The sequence below is a fragment of the Haliotis asinina genome, chromosome 8 (assembly GCF_037392515.1).
Source record: "Haliotis asinina isolate JCU_RB_2024 chromosome 8, JCU_Hal_asi_v2, whole genome shotgun sequence".
Lineage (NCBI taxonomy): Eukaryota > Metazoa > Mollusca > Gastropoda > Lepetellida > Haliotidae > Haliotis > Haliotis asinina.
Window position 1 is genome coordinate 16630509 of NC_090287.1, and position 12032 is coordinate 16642540.

Genomic DNA, 12032 nt, shown 5'->3' on the forward strand with positions numbered 1-12032 from the left:
GGGACGTTACAGTTATGGCTGTTGCAGAGATTTGTCAATGGTCATTTCAACAACACATACCCGTTTGTACTACCGGATCATCTCAAGTCATATCTCCTGTGGTGGACACACAGAGACAATGTCTGTGGGGGAACCTACCTAACAGATCCAGACTGCATAGTTCATCTACATGTAGCTGCATCTCTCCAAGGATGGGGCACTCATTTGGACAATGAATAAGCCTCAGGGAAGTGGTCGAGATAAGATCATGCTGTAGACATCAATTTCTTAGAGATGAAAGCAGTGATCAACCCAAAACAACGCTGATCCTGTCGTCTCGGGAACGCCAAGCTCAGTGTTCACATAGACAACTCCACAGTAGTGTTCTATATAAACAAACAAGCGTCAACAAGGTCACCAAGTCTGTTACAACTCACATTTCATGTCAACAAACTGAAAATATATCTAAAAGTGTGCCGCATTCCAGGAGCAAAGGATGTTATAGCAGACACTCTATCTTGTCCTCTACAGTCATCTCCAACAAAATGGATTCTACATCCAGAGGCATTCCAGCTCATAATTTAGACACTAGGATCCTGATAACAGACACATGCGTTTTCGCCTTCAGTATTACTACCTCTAGTATTACAGAAAACCAAGCAAACAAGGTGCCTTCAACTTGGTCGTTCCCTACTGGCCAGCAAGGATGTGGTTTCCTGACCTCATATAAGACCTCGTAAATCCTGTCTTAAAGTAACCAGAATAGCTGAATCTGCTAATTCATACAACATGCAAGCGCATGGCAACCCGTCAGTATTCCAACTACATGTATGGAATGTATTAAGGCTTGTTTGAAGAAATGATATTCCGCCAGATCTGTGAAGGCTCTCACTTTCGCCCTATACGATATGTGGCAGAGATTTGAGACATATGCAAGGTGGAAAGGATTTACTGCAACTAAAGCATCTCATCCTCAAGTGGCTGATTACAGGTGTCATGTAAGACACACAAGGCACTTAAGAGGCTCGACATAAAATCGTAGCAATGATGATGGGCATAAAGTTAAGTATAGTTCCAGAATTGCTGGTATTATTACATTCATTCAAGTTGGAAGACCAACAAAAGAAATTCAAGGCTCTCATAGGGGATCTCAATGTGGTACTGCAGCATCTTACATTTGTTACTGTTTGAACCGTTTGATAACAACTATAATGGAGGGCTGCTTTTGGAAATCCCATACGGTAATTGCCAATCATTATCTCAGGGATACTGCCACCGAAGAAGTTGCTGGCATTCACCAATTTTGTCCACTAGTTGTGGCACAACAACTAACAGTTCCTGAAAGGCTCGGAGAAAATCTCACCGCCTCCCTTTTTCTGACTTTTTGATGTCAATACACTCAGTTGAGTAAAATGGTTGAAAGTTCATGCATGCTTCTCAGAATAGAGTAGCATGAGTAATTATATCACTGTACTGGTATGCCATATTTGTACCTAAAAAGGGGATTGCATCTTCACTTGACGCAGGCATCAACTGATGAAGTTGTTATTAGATAACTAGTAGAACACTAGTATATAAAAGAAACCAACACATGGAGATGTCATTATTGACTTATTGTAAAAGATTTTTGACAGTTGTGGTCTCCAGAGCGAAATTTGAAAGTCTTCAAATCTGCAGTGCTGTTTCAAGTTCCCATGGAGAGTTACAGGGTGTAAAATACATGACAGCCAGAGAATCCGGGATGTGGCATGACCCACCTACGATTCTGTCAGATTCTGTCCAGCATGATAAGCTTGAGTCAGGATGAGGAAAAATATGTAATTTTCTGACTAAAATTTGTATTTTATGCATAACCTGACCTGAGGTCAACCTCTTGTGCTCTCCTCTCATGACACTCTGGATTCCCCTGTAAATCTGTGTGTTGGGCAAGTCTTTGGAAAGAGTGAAGAGCATGGCATGTCAGGTGACTCATGTTCAATGGGAGGCTACTCGTGGGTGAGTACTGATTTACATCCGCTTTAATGAAGGGAACTTCAAGAGGTTCAAGTGTTCTACTATGTTTGGATGTTAGGAGACAAGCATAATAAGCATGAGTCAGGATAAGTATAAAATAACAGTTTTAATCAGAAAAGTATATGCTTGTAATCCAGGCAATGTTCAGTCTTGAATTATCTTGTGTTTTCAGTTTGACAGAGAGAATCTTCTCCTAGGAGTGTTTCCTCGGGTGTCCTTGGGTGACAAGTCCAGTTACACGGAATCTATGACAAAGAAATATGATACTGTAAGTAAGGGTCATTTTGCGATGAAAAGTGGCATACATTAAGGGTGGTGATACTGAAACCGTTGGAATGATTAGCACAATACTCAGTGCTATTCCCTCCGTATTTGCCATAGAATGATAGCCCAATGATCGGTGCTATTCCCTCCATATTTGCCATAGAATGATAGCCCAATGATCGGTGCTATTCCCTCCATATTTGCCATAGAATGATAGCCCAATGATCGGTGCTATTCCCTCTGTATTTGCCATAGAATGATAGCCCAATGATCGGTGCTATTCCCTCCATATTTGCCATAGAATGATAGTCCTATACTTTGTGGTACTCCCTCAATCTTTGCCATAGCCGAGTTCTGTCCCACAGTATGTGTGGTAACCTGGTAGCCTTATGTGCTGTTCCCTCAGTAATGTCCTGGTACTTATGTACTCGGCTATTCCCTCAATATATATATATATATATGAGAACCTGGTAGCCATTGACTGAGCTGTTCATCTGTCAGGAAATGAAGAAGGCTGTGATTCTTCGTATTTGTCTACATCAAAGTTTGACGCAGAACCTAATTATGTGAGCCCTCTGACTGATTCTTCTTTCCGTTTCCAAAGAAAATACTTGTTTTTTGCTTTTGTGCAACGTGATTATACAACCATGATTTATTGGGGCTTGCCCAAAGGCAGCAGTGTTGACAAAGTCTTACTTAGTATAATTATAGTATCATAATTTGCCCAGGTCCCGATTTCTCGATACAAACTTAAGTCTGAGATTTTTCTCAAATTTGTAAAAACGCATTTCACAGAATGAACTGAAATCGGCACAAAACTCAAACTATAGGAAACAATTTGAGTTTCGTGGATAGATTACTTTAGTTGTTTGGGTTTTTATATTTCAAAAATACAGATGAGTTAAAAATTCAGCTGATTCAAATTGTGAAACCTCAATTTGAGATTTGAGTAAAAACTGAAGTTTCGAGAAATTGGGGCCTGGTTTGCTCGGATATGATGTTACACAGAATTTGTGTACTTACACATTTTTGTCCAATCATAATGTGAATTTCAAGTGACCTCTTCCTAAATACTTTCACTGAACTGTGGCTGTGGCGGACTAACCTAATGGATAAGTGTTGACTCTGAGCTGATGTCTTGGGTTCAATTCCCCATTTGGTTACAATGTGTTTCCCTGCCGTGATATTGCTGGAATATTGCTAAAGGCGGCATGAAACCATATTCACTCACCCACTCCCTGCACTATAGGCCCAGGAACTCACAATTCCTTTCAAATAAAGTCTGTGTGAAGAAATTAGGCTATTAATACTCAAAATTAGTTGAACAATATTGCACACTTGTTATCTCACTGGATGGTTGGTATACCTTTATTTGTGTGGAGTCAGAATCTGCAGATTCCAGAATTCTTTCTACCATTAACTTTGATTACATGTATTATCTGAAAAATGTTTGAATATCCTACCCTATTAAGACTCCTTTTGTTTCATAGCAAGAAGGCTGTGATGTTTAATATTTTTCGTCATCCAAATCATGAATGATGCGGAAATAATTTATCTGAGCCTTTCAGCACTATACAACTGATCTGTGTAGATCATGTTTGGTACAGTACAAGTTAGAAAACTATGTTTGACATGTTTGAGTAGGATTTGGTGTGTTTGTAATTTCTACAAATGAACATACTAGCCTTAAGTATTGTTTGACTCTTGTGCTTTATGTACACAATGGTGACCTTGATTTACCTGGACTTTGCCAGAAAAAACAGCTCTGAATTATTTTGAAGGAATTTCTTAAAGTTTTTAATCTTATGCATATCCTTATGTCTTAAATAACCATCACATGCCGTAACACCTCTGATGTAAAAAATAAATCATGTTTAGTAATCATTGTTCATACACTGAAACAACTAAACAAACATTTCCTAGATTAGTGTTGCTAAAAAATGCGACAGTATAATGTGTTTGATAGCCAGAACCTGTCTGTTTCATGGTATTGCCATCCAAGTTAAATGACATAACTGCTGACTCTGTGCTATTGAATTAGTCTCTCCTTATTTATGTAGCCTGAGAGTTGTTCTCGACTCAGGACACAAAGAAGGCTGTGATGACTCATATTTTTCGTCATCCAAATTTTGAATGATGCGGAACCAAATTATCTGAGCCTTCTGACTACTCACTCACTCACTCACACCCACCCAAACCCACCCACCCATCCACTCACTCACCCACTCACTCATATACGTACATTTTTCTGATGTTGCAGCTTGCCTTCAAGTACCTGTCATGGCTTCTGTTCCCACTACTAGGGATATATGCAGTGTACTCACTACTGTACAATGAACACAAGGGATGGTATTCTTTCATCCTAGGCATGATGTATGGGTTCCTCCTTACATTCGGTGAGTATTTTTCTTCCATACTGTACGTCAGTTGTATCTTCCTGTGTCCAGCCTCTTTATTCCTGTCTATCATGTCACACTTCTTTACTTTATGTGGGTGTGATGTTTAGTGGTCACTTCTTGTGTCCCTACCTTGTTTTGTTTACTTTAGGTAACCTTAGAGTAATGTTAAAGAATGGGAGTTAAGGTTAACCTTAGGAAAGGTTGCTTTGTGAAATGAGACTTGCTGTTAGTTTGTTAACAAATTATAAAAAAAATATGAAGCAGACGCAGTGAGGTGGCCTAGTATTTAAAACATTCAGTCAGTATTCTGAAGACCGGGGTTTCATTCCCCACGTGGGTACAATATGTGAAGCCTTCCAAAGTACCATGGCAATGTTGCAGCAAAGATGTAAGACACATAAAGCTATTATCCTGGTAACAGTTCCTCCCATTCCCCCACCCCAAATAATATTTAAAAGTTGATATATACTAGAATTATTAACATTTAACAACAATTACAGGAGGACCTACAAAGATATCTATAAGCCCAAACAATAAGTACAATAAATACGGTTGAACCACTTCACTTAGTGTTGTGTCTGTTAATCTATGGATGAAAGAATATAGGGGGGACGGAAGGAACTCTTTCCATGATCCCGAAGATGCTTAAGTCTGGTTTGCGGATTTGAACCTGCTTTTCCATGCCAAAAGCTATTATTTTGTGTTGAAATACTAGTTTGTTATCACACAAAGTTTCCCCAAAGTGTCCACAGATGTTAATGCAGGAGTATGGTGTTGGACTGAAATGTCTGATTGTGATGCTGTTATGTGTTGTCTTCAGGCTTCATCATGATGACTCCTCAGCTGTTCATTAACTACAAGCTGAAGTCTGTGGCTCATCTACCATGGAGGATGCTGACATACAAGGCCCTCAACACATTCATTGATGATATATTTGCTTTTGTCATTAAGATGCCAACATTATATCGTTTAGGATGTTTACGTGATGGTAAGTTGCATTTCTTCACATTCAGCATGTTGAAAGGATTTATTAGGTGACATAAAAAAAATATTAAATGTTTCTCGGGCACATTCTCTTCAGAAGTGATGAGGGTGGTAGGACTCTTTTTTAATTGTTGATAGAAAAAAAGTGATGTGGGAGCAACACATTTTTATTTTTTTTTTCACTTAGAAATACAGCTTGGGAAGTTTAGCACTTGTTAATGAGTTGTAGATTCAGTCACACTCGTTCTTACAGATGTTCATTCTTATAGTGGACAAACGGATGATCGGGAGGAGCCAAGTCAAAATTATTTTTTTAAATGGCAATATAAAGATGTTTCGCTCACAAACAAAAGTGACTTCCCAATGCCTGAGAAACATTTCATTTTTTTAGCTTAAACTGTTGATCTGTCATTGTAACTGTTGACATCTTAAAACAGTATCTTCACTTGGATTGCCATTGGATCTGACAGTTTGTGGAGCTGGAGCATTGGAATTGATCCTCAGCAAACTGTGCTTGTCGACTAAATGTATTGGATAGTCAGGATCAGTGCCTTGGTTCATAGTGTACCCAAACACTGGATAGTCCCATCTAGAAACTCATACATGCAAACCGTGCATCACAGATTTGTATACGTTAGCTTCCTTTAAGACAGAAAAACAGCAATAGATATGGCTTTACTGAGGGCTAAAACAGCAGTGCATATGGCTTTACTGAGAGGGAAAACAGCAGTACATATGGCTTTACTGAGAGGGAAAACAGTATATATGGCTTTACTGAGGGAAAACAGTAATATATATGGCTTTACTGAGAGGGAAAACAGTAATATATATGGCTTTACTGAGAGGGAAAACAGTAATATATATGGCTTTACTGAGAGGGAAAACAGCAGTATATATGGCTTTACTGAGAGGGAAAACAGTAATATATATGGCTTTACTGAGAGGGAAAACAGTTCAGTTTCCATGACCTCAATGGCAGCATGTCTGAATTACAGACACCAACATGGCCCCATAGTCTTGTAGGGTAGTATCAACGTGTTGCTTCTGTGGTAAGCAATGGTAGAGGTCACACTGAGTAGGAATAGCTGACTGAAGGAATTAAACATGGATTCACATACTCCACCATTACTAGACTTATTGGGGAAATGGTTGATGATGAAGGTGCATAGTATATACATAAACTTTGAATACATGTGTACTTTGAATGGTGACAGTGGTTTAGTATTTGTTAATGATAGACAGATGTATTCTCTAGAAAGATTATGTATCCTACTGGATACAACTGATAATGAGGCATAAAAACAATCAGAAACGGTTATTAATTGTAACATTTTATGTTTTAGACAAGTGATGGATTATCAAAGTATGTCATCTCATGTTGTATGTTTTGGACAAATGAAATAAAACATGGCTAATAACCTTTGCGTTTGATGCCACTCCTGCAGACCATTTCAGAACATTACACAAGTTAAGGAAATAAAGAAATCACAACCTTCTTAGTTCAAAGATATATTTCAAGTTCTCAGGATTTCTATTTCCTTTTCAGATGTGATATTTTTCATCTATGTCTATCAGCGTTATATATACAAGATTGATCCAAAGAGGGTCAATGAGTATGGAACAAGTCAGGATATGTTTGATCAAAATGGAGAGATCAAAGCTGAAGATCAAGCAGCAGTTACTGCCGAGTCAGCAGTAGGTGATACTCCAGCCATAGAGAACCAGGCAACGGGCACTGCCGCAACGGAGCCCAAGCCAGCTGAAGAGAAGAAAAATGACTAGGAATGGATTGAGAACTTTTGAGCATCTTTGTGAGCATCCTTCTTCCTGCCAGCTGTGGAAGTTAGAGCTCTGATGAATGTGTGAGAGGGTAGATGAGTGGAATGTCTGTGTTTGGAGAGTAGGGAATATTTAACTCTGAGCCTAAACTTGAAATATATCTTGCTCCTCAGTGGTGTGTTATGAAGTCGTTTTTATAGGTTTTTGATTGGTACTGAATAGCATAATTGTTTGAAATCCAGTATTTTATTTCTTGTGCAAGTGGCCCCAACTCAGTAGAGGAATGCCTTATAGTTTTCTATAGAACTAATCCCATTTACATAGAATCTATTTTGAGACGTTTTCTTTGAAGACAGTATGTTGTGCAATAGAATACCATTTTCAGAGTATGAATAAGATGTTATACAGAAAACCCCGACAGTTTTCAGCCTGAAATAGCAATATTAGACAATACAGGCACAGCTATTCGAAAAACAGACATTACACAGATGTTTCCTTCAATGATAATTGAATATCTTAAATAGTAAGAATTTAGTCAAGACATTTGAAACATGCCTCATATGCCATTGTCATTATGAAAACTGCTACATTATTACATTGATGGCATATAATACCAGTTACGTTAATAATTGATTTGTATTCTTCCTAGGGAGCTGAGAATATATTTGAGTGCTTCCCGAACCAAAGACTAATCTGATGTAACACCATGGTCACTCACTGACAAATGATGTGTTCTTAATGGTCTCAATGGAATAAGCATTGTGTAAAGGTTCAGTTTGGCCAGTGTCAGAAGAATGCTTCCTGAAATCGTTGAGGAGAAATACGTCGATCATCGAACATTCAATATTTTGTCATCAACATATGTCATGCCCATTGCCACGCACTGCTCTACTCATGAGTTGAGTCTTTTTCACCTATGTTGAGATTTGTCATGTTTATATTGTGTTGTCTGTACAGTTGTATAACCAGAGATGTTGCTGTTAAGAGTACAAGGGTGCTGGAAAATAGTTTATTTACATTTTTATATACGGAATGTTTATCTGGCATAGAAAATTTGTTTAAAGAACATCTGATTTTTCGTAATGTTCATGTTGCACATACATCTAGCGAGTTACGCTTTTTTTCAATTTTATTTCAGTAAAGTTTTTTTCTGATATTACTCTCTGCACAGAAATCTGAGGACTCCTCAACATGTAACAAAGTAGAAAAAATGAAAATTTATAAGCCTTTGATTGTCTCAACATTGGAGACATGCTCATGCAAAGAGGTGAGGTGAATCTGTACAAATCTCATTTGAATGTGGTAGGCTGTGGCATTGCCCTTGAAAACTGAAGAGCGTTTGGTGGTGTTGCTATTTTGTATAATATTCATTTTTGTGACATGGATATATTTGCATTGCAAGTCAGTATTTTATGTTGTATTGCTATGTGTAATGTACAGGTCAACTGATTGTAGGTAAATCGTTATATTGTAACGGAAACATTGCTGGCCTATAAACATATAGCTTCAGCACGGAGGGCAGTTTTCCACGGATCCCCAGATTTTCACAGATCTCATTTCAAACTGATCACTTTTGTAAATCGTCTGTACCCCCATGCGATGACACAATATTAAGTTTTAAGATGAAAACTGATTTTCCTCTTTCCATCCCTGCTTCAGACATTTTTGTTGACAGAAGTGCCATCACCCCAGGTAACCTTACACATCCCTTTTATGTTTTCTTTTATAAAATATAATTTTATTTATTCTTTTACCTAAAATGTTTCCAAGCATTGATAATTATGGAATAGCCCCTTCTCTTTCACTTTTATACATTTTGTGTCATCTATTTCACTTACATAGTCTTGCATATACATTCATATGTTTTATTCATTAATGAATGTATGTTTTGGACACATTTATATTGTTGTTATCATCAGGAGAAAGCAGTTCAAACAACAACCAAAATGATATTTATTACAGGGTAGCAGGATTTAATGTGTGAAGACATTTTATGGCTCAAGATGGCCAATTTTAGATTTTTTGGATGCAGGTTTTTCACTTCAAGTACTTTTTTCCATTAATAACTTCTTTTCCACAGATGATGCAAACAATTATTTAATCAACTGGCCCAAAAGTGGCTCTCTGCATTGTTTCTACTACATGTTAGTGTAATTATATGAACATTATCAGTTACGTTTACAAGACAGAACAGATTTTCAGTAGACTGGCTTTGGACAAGAGGTTACCTACCAGACAATTTAGACTAAAGTAGAAACTAAATAGGATGATAATTCCCAGATACAGTTAATTTATGTTGATGCTTGCCTTCACCATTGCATTTATATGTTTCCTGTGAAAAAAGAACAAAAATAACTTATCCAATGTATGCAAGGTGTATTCCGCTGCATTTTTTCAGTTGGAATGTGAAAATATAAGTAGATACAGGTATCATTAGAACATCCATTTGTTGGTATTCCATAGGTACGACTTACAACCAAATCCAATCAGATTGTTATGATGACTGCCATATGAAGAAGACATACTCAGTAGTTCAGCCACAATCATCCTGGATATCTCCAGGGCATATGTTCCGATAAATCTCCACTATACACTGGATTCATTTTATTACTTGCCTTTGATGGCTTCTCTTCTCACAGCATCCAATCAGCTAAGACGTTGCTACAATGGAGCTTGCCAGTGTCAAAAGCAACGCAGCTCATATTAGGGGAAATCACACAGACAAGTTGATAGGTCCGACATAAAAAAAACCCTCCTGCTACCTCTTTCAGAAAATGTCTGCATGATTTGTGTTGCCACGTATAATCAGTTAGATAATTCAAAAAGCGACACCTGATTGGATAAAAAGCCAGCCAAGGGAGGTAATAAATATATCAAGCTGTAGATGCATCCAGGGTATAGTGGAGACTGTCACACGCTGGATATATCTGGGATGAGCCCCAAACTGTACAACTGATAGTCAGTGTCCCAGCTCCTTTGTGCAAGATCATACAAATGATGTGGCTCCACAAGATGTTTTGGGCTGTATTTCTCCTCCAACCTCTTTCCTTTTTCCCTTTCCCCGTCAAGGGCAATTCTGTGTTTCATGTTGTGCATTTAAAAATCATGTTCCACTAAGCTGATGTTACAGAATCAGAACTTTGTCAACTCAAATAGTGATGCCTTAATCAAGGTGATGAAACTCTTTGGACTTCTATCATTGCACAGTAACAGTGTATACTACTCAACTTTTGATAGGGATTTCTTTTTGCCATTGTATTCAATACTGATTCTCATATGTCAAGTGTATATGTAAGTAGAATGACATATCCAATCATCCCTATACAACATTGACTGATATACATTGGCAAATGTAGTTTTTTCTTTACATACATGTCAAGTAAAAATCAATTAGAAAGTACAGTGATGTTAAATCAGAGCAATATAATGACTAGCTGATTATTGTATTCAGTTGTTCAGACATGCAGAAAGATGTATCGTGTATTAGAACTGTCATGTAAGCAGATTATAGGAGTCAAAAGGTGTGTACCCTGTGTAGCATTATTTGTGATATTGCATGTTATCATCATTGTTGAAGAGTCAAATGAAGTGATCCTGCTGCCATGAGTGTTTTTTGTGTGTTTGCAATGGAGAATCACATCAACCAATCAGAAAAGACTGTAGGAGGTGGACATTTTTGGCGGTGAGGGGTGAGTGTAAGTATCATCCAGGATATCTCCAGCGTATGCTTGTAGGATGTAGCATGACCCGCAGGCATTATTGAAAAGTAATCCCGCTTTCCACGAGAAACACCCATTCCAAAGAGAAGAGGGCTTACATTTCAATAATGCCCACAGTTCATGTCATATCCAGCTTATAAACTGAAGATATATACTGTAGATATAATTTCAGTATTTGTTATTCACTGATTAAATCAGCTGGGATGAGACTGGCTGCCACCTCACCTTGTTAGTGCTTTGCACGTGCTACTCATGCCCTGCACATGGCTGCCTTCTCTACCTGTCTTGCAAGGAACACATGGTTCATACTGAGAAACAAATCTCATTCCTCACAGCGGTCCTTCATTGGCTAGTGGATAATACTGCCAAGCCAGTAAGCGAAGGGTTACGGGTTCAAAACCAGATTTCGGCACTACACGTTGAAAATATTCAGTGCTGGCAAGACAAAGTCGTATCAGTCTTCAAAACAAGTAATAATTCAAAGTTCCAGAGCAGAGGGAGGTTATTAAGATAAAGTGCGGGCAGAGGAACATTATTTAGATAATTGACCAAGGAAGCAAGATTGTATCGGGTTTGAGGGATATTGTGAAAAAAAGTGTCCCCCTCACAATAGAATGACATCATTGGAGGTTAATAAATCTATGCTATCTACACTGTCCCCTTTATTACCTCCCTTCGTTGGCTTTTTATTCAATCAAGTATCTACAATGGGAAGTTGAGGGTACCAAACACAACTCACTTTCGATTCTTAAATTATCTAACCGATTATACTTGGCAACAATAACCATGCAGAGATGATCTGAAAGAGGTAAAAGGAGTTCTTGCATATATTTTTTTAAAGTTTTGGACATGTCAGTTTGTCTGTATGATTTCACCCAACTTGGAATCGCACAGC

The 12032-nt window shown here is 38.0% G+C and overlaps 1 protein-coding gene across 1 annotated transcript in view; it reads left to right on the forward strand.

The window, feature by feature from the left end:
• LOC137293735 (putative lipid scramblase CLPTM1) overlaps nt 1-11021 on the forward strand; it is a 28453-nt gene extending 17432 nt beyond the window's left edge. Inside the window, exons 11-14 of the mRNA XM_067824447.1 lie at nt 2165-2260; nt 4517-4652; nt 5476-5643; nt 7186-11021. Coding sequence (XP_067680548.1) covers nt 2165-2260; nt 4517-4652; nt 5476-5643; nt 7186-7421 — 636 coding nt within the window. The 3' untranslated portion in view covers nt 7422-11021. The remainder of the gene's footprint in view (nt 1-2164; nt 2261-4516; nt 4653-5475; nt 5644-7185) is intronic.
• The last annotated feature ends 1011 nt before the right edge of the window (nt 11022-12032 follow it).